Source organism: Buceros rhinoceros, unplaced genomic scaffold (genome assembly GCF_000710305.1).
Source record: "Buceros rhinoceros silvestris isolate BGI_N320 unplaced genomic scaffold, ASM71030v1 scaffold1315, whole genome shotgun sequence".
Lineage (NCBI taxonomy): Eukaryota > Metazoa > Chordata > Aves > Bucerotiformes > Bucerotidae > Buceros > Buceros rhinoceros.
The window spans coordinates 36696-40807 of NW_010412083.1; the positions used below are offsets into that span (position 1 = coordinate 36696).

The window sequence follows — 4112 nt, forward strand, 5'->3', positions numbered from 1 at the left end:
AGCAGGAAAGTGGTGCTCTGCCATGTTTAAGTGCTCTTGTTTAGAAAACCCACCAACAACAGAAACTAACAAAAAAGCCAAAAGGACCCACCCTCCCTGTGCAATCTGGAATAATTAAGACAACTCTGTTTTGCTGAGCGCGGTAACTGCAGGGTGCTGATGCCACTGTCTTTTATTTTAACAGAAACCTGAGCTACAACAACTTGACGGAGATTGATCCTTCTGCCTTTGCAGGACTGTCGAACCTGCAGGAAGTGTAAGTATTCTTTTAAAGGTTTTAATTGTATTTTGCCAGGGCAGCTCGTGGGCCAGGAGGAAATTGTATATAGTTTCCTCAGACAGTACCTTCCTTCAGCTAACTCGAGTGAGCAGATCCAACTTGGTGCAGAGGTGGTTTTTCCTCCGTATTGTACCCGTGCCATTTTTTTAACTAATCCATTAGCAGAACACAACACCCTAATTAAAACAGTGTAGCTGTTATTGGAAATCACTGGAGTTTGCCTCCCTTGGTCTTGTGCAGTGCTCCGAGGGAGCCGTTCAGCTAACACACCTGAGCATACACACAAAGCTCCTTGCTGAAAGGAGAACCCTGAAGCAAGGCAGAACAGCCTGAATTGTGATACCTGATGCCAACATAACCCAGATCTCCCAGGAAACAAAGGTGTAGTGTAGTGGATAACAAAGCACTTAACTGTGTCTCCTTCTCTCTAAGACATTTGTGCTCCTTTTGGAACCAGAACAAATCCTGCTTGAAGGCTGCTAGGGGAGGCTGAAACAGCAGAGCTGTCTTCTGCTCTGCTGGGGGAAGACAAGGAGCTGGTGAAGGTCTGAGGGGCTGTGCCAGACCCTCCTTGCTGGTAAAAGAAACCTTGTTTGGGATTTCCCAGCTCCTGGGTGAACCCTCAGCAGTTACACTTGCAGAAGAGCTGAGCTCGTCAGCTCTTCACAGGAATTCCTGGAGCTCGCCTTTTGGGTTTTGAAAACCGAAAGTGACTGAAATTGCGAGCGGTGGGTTGAGGTAATGAGCTCGTGTTTGAATGTTGAATCGCTGGCGTGCTTGAGGTTTGGGCTCTGTTTGAAGAGCTACTGATGCCTCATGGGAAACTGAAAAAACATTTCCTTTCAGAAACAATACTGCGCTCTGTGTATATCGTGCATTTTTCTCTTGTCCTCTGTCTGTTTTCATTAAGTGTTGGCTCAAGCTTGTGGAAGGACCAGATCCTGTGATTCTTCAGTAGCTTGCTACAGTGGGAGTTGTGCCTGGCTGACGCCTGCAGGATTGGACCTTGGGGATTAATACAGCACCTCTCCCCTGGCCTGACTGCCCTAGCTCCCCTGCTTACACTGATAGTAGGGACTCACTAGTGAGGAATATGCATCAGGAGTGACTGTAGTGCTCTGACAGAAGTTCATCCCTGGAGAGCAGTCAGGGAGGGGAGGGAAAGTGATGCAGCTCAGCAAAATGCTGCTTCTAGGATCTGTTTTCTCAACTTTTCTTTAAACTGTAGAAAGCCTTAAATTACTCTGCTTAAGGAGGAGAATTGCAGCCCTGATCCCATGAGACTTTAGAATTATCCTAACATGATTGTGGCTTAGCAATGGCTTTTATTTGTGGAAGTGCCTCAAGGCATGTGACTTCAGGGAGCCGCGCCGGGCTGGGAACCGTGTGTGGCTGCTGATTCCTTAGGAAGGGAGCTCCCTTGTGCAAAGTGCTGCGTCCTCCAGGAGTGGGATAAGCCCTGCACTGAACAGTCAGCTGCTAAAAAAAGGTGCCAGGGCTGGAGGGGAAGTAAGTAGTGCTGCCCACAAAGTGATGGTGCAAATAAAAGTTGCTTGCTCTGTCGGAAAAGGGTGGATTTGGGAAAAGAGAGAGAGCAGAGGAGTGAGTAGGCAGGAAAGGGAGCAGTCAGAAATGGGAGACTGGAAGGGAGGCAGAGGTCTGGAGCGGAGCCTGGGAGGCAGGCTCTGAAGCTCTATTAAAAGCCCTATCTACCAATCTTTGTTGCTTTTGAATAGCAGCTAAACCACAGACCACTGAAATAAACCGCATTTCACAAAGCGAACCACATCTGTCCTGCCAGAGCATCTCCTTTCTGACTTTTTTTTTTTTTCAGCACTTTGCAAACTTTCATGAAATAAGCATCATGCTGTGGCATGCCTTGAGAGCAAGTCGGTGTTTTGCCGTGTGTGCTGTGCTACTGAAATAAACCGCATTTCACAAAGCGAACCACATCTGTCCTGCCAGAGCATCTCCTTTCTGACTTTTTTTTTTTTTTCAGCACTTTGCAAACTTTCATGAAATAAGCATCATGCTGTGGCATGCCTTGAGAGCAAGTCGGTGTTTTGCCGTGTGTGCTGTGCTGGGCAAACCAAGTCACCCTGCGGGAGAGAGATTGCCCCAAATAATAGATGCATTGATAAGACCTGAAACCTCCCATGATGCTTCAAACATGGTGCCTGTGGTTCCTGAGCATCACAGATGAGGCTCAAAGCTCTGTGTGTGTCTCTGTGAATAATTAGTGTGATTAGTGTATTTTGAAAACCTGTTGTTTTCTCTTGATTTTAAGAAAATGTCTGCAAACCAAAAGATATAAACTTCACAGCTTATCTTGGATGCTCTGTTTCGCTTTCCTGAGACTGTAATAAAGTAATAGCTGTATTCACCCTGCCCTTCTCCCATTCTCTGGGTTTAGGTAGTTGGTTGTGGTTGGTTTTTTTTTTTGTTTGAGAAGCTTTTTTCCTTAAGAATTTAAGTCTGTATGGATGAAATGTCGTGGCTGAAAGTGATAGGAAAGCCTGTGATCCCACATGATGTGAAATAAGTAGCCTAGTGCTGATGGAGGCTCAGGGGTAGTACGAGGCTGGAGTGGGACATTGGCTTTCCTTCGCCACACCTGTACTTTCTCTCACCCCCTTTTGCTGCTCCCTCAAATGACAACCCCTGGGAACGTCTGCTCTCGTCCTTTGGTTAAAGGGTGGGATGGAGGGTGCTGCTGAGGGGTAGGCCCTGTGGTCCTTGCTGGGGTTTCCTCAGGTCATATGGGTCATGGGATCCGTGGAATGATGGTTGCAGGACTCTCAGGTTTTCCAGGCTCATTTGTAACAAAGTAGTAGTAACTGTGCTAAAATTCCTCTCCAAACAACTCACCTTTTATTTTCTAAAGTGCCTTTCACTGAAAGCTCTGGAGAGCTGTGCTATTTTTGAGCAGGCTCCATTTCAGCTTGACACCAGCCTGGCAACTGGACCGTAAATATTTTATACGGTGCCCCCCCTCCTCTTCTGCCTTTGTATCCAGAGGCAGCAGGTTTGTGTTGTCAAAGGGTATGGCTGGGAAGGAGAAAGGAGACCGAAAGTTCAATTTTCGGAGCCTGGCTGTTCTGTTTTGGGGTAGATTTCTGTAATTTCTTTTTGAATTGGTAATGCTGGGGGAAGGGAAGATGAGAGGGAAATCCCAGACAAGTACTGAGCTTGGCAACTGGTGCCTGTGAGCCAAGAGAGAAAACAAGGTGGGAGAACTACTTCTGACTTGTGACCTGACAGGAGGCTGATAGATGAAAGTTGCACTTACGTCAGAGGAGGGTTTGACCGGTCGTTAGACACTGGTTGGTGTTGGAGCCATTTAACCAGAGCTGACCCAGGCTAGCAGAGGGTGGGCTTAGTTCTCCTTCTCCCGTGCCTTTCAAAATGATGCTCATTTGGATGTTAATGAAAATACAAGGATTCTAGTGCTCCTTCCCAGCTGGCTTTGTACCTCCGAAAGCTCTAGGTCTAGTGTGAGCAACAGTGTGCTTTTAGCTGGGAAGCGGAGCTGTGGCTGAATTGCCTCTGGCTTTTTTTTCCCCTTACACTTTAAGGAACGGGTATAATGTCAGAGGCAGAGCCGAGGCCGAGGAAAGCTTTTTATCCCAGCCGTGCCTGGAACTCCTCATGAAATCAAATATCTTGCCTGCTCTCGGCAGAGTCTGAAGGAAGTTTTGGGATGGATGGATTTATGGCTGCTCTCTCATCTGCTAAAAACAGTTTTAAAGGAAAGAGGGGGGAAAAAAACCCCAACCCTACTGTAATTTGGGGTTGCCTCAACTTGTGCCCATGGCTTGGCTCGCCCCTTATG

At 47.2% G+C, this 4112-nt stretch overlaps 1 protein-coding gene across 1 annotated transcript in view; it reads left to right on the forward strand.

Moving 5' to 3' along the window:
* Positions 1-184: 184 nt before the first annotated feature.
* Positions 185-4112, forward strand: part of LRIG1 (leucine-rich repeats and immunoglobulin-like domains 1) — a gene marked incomplete at both ends in the record, with an annotated part of 53690 nt that continues 49762 nt past the window's right edge. The window contains one exon of the mRNA XM_010136219.1: positions 185-256. Within this exon, the coding sequence (XP_010134521.1) occupies positions 185-256 (72 nt within the window). The remainder of the gene's footprint in view (positions 257-4112) is intronic.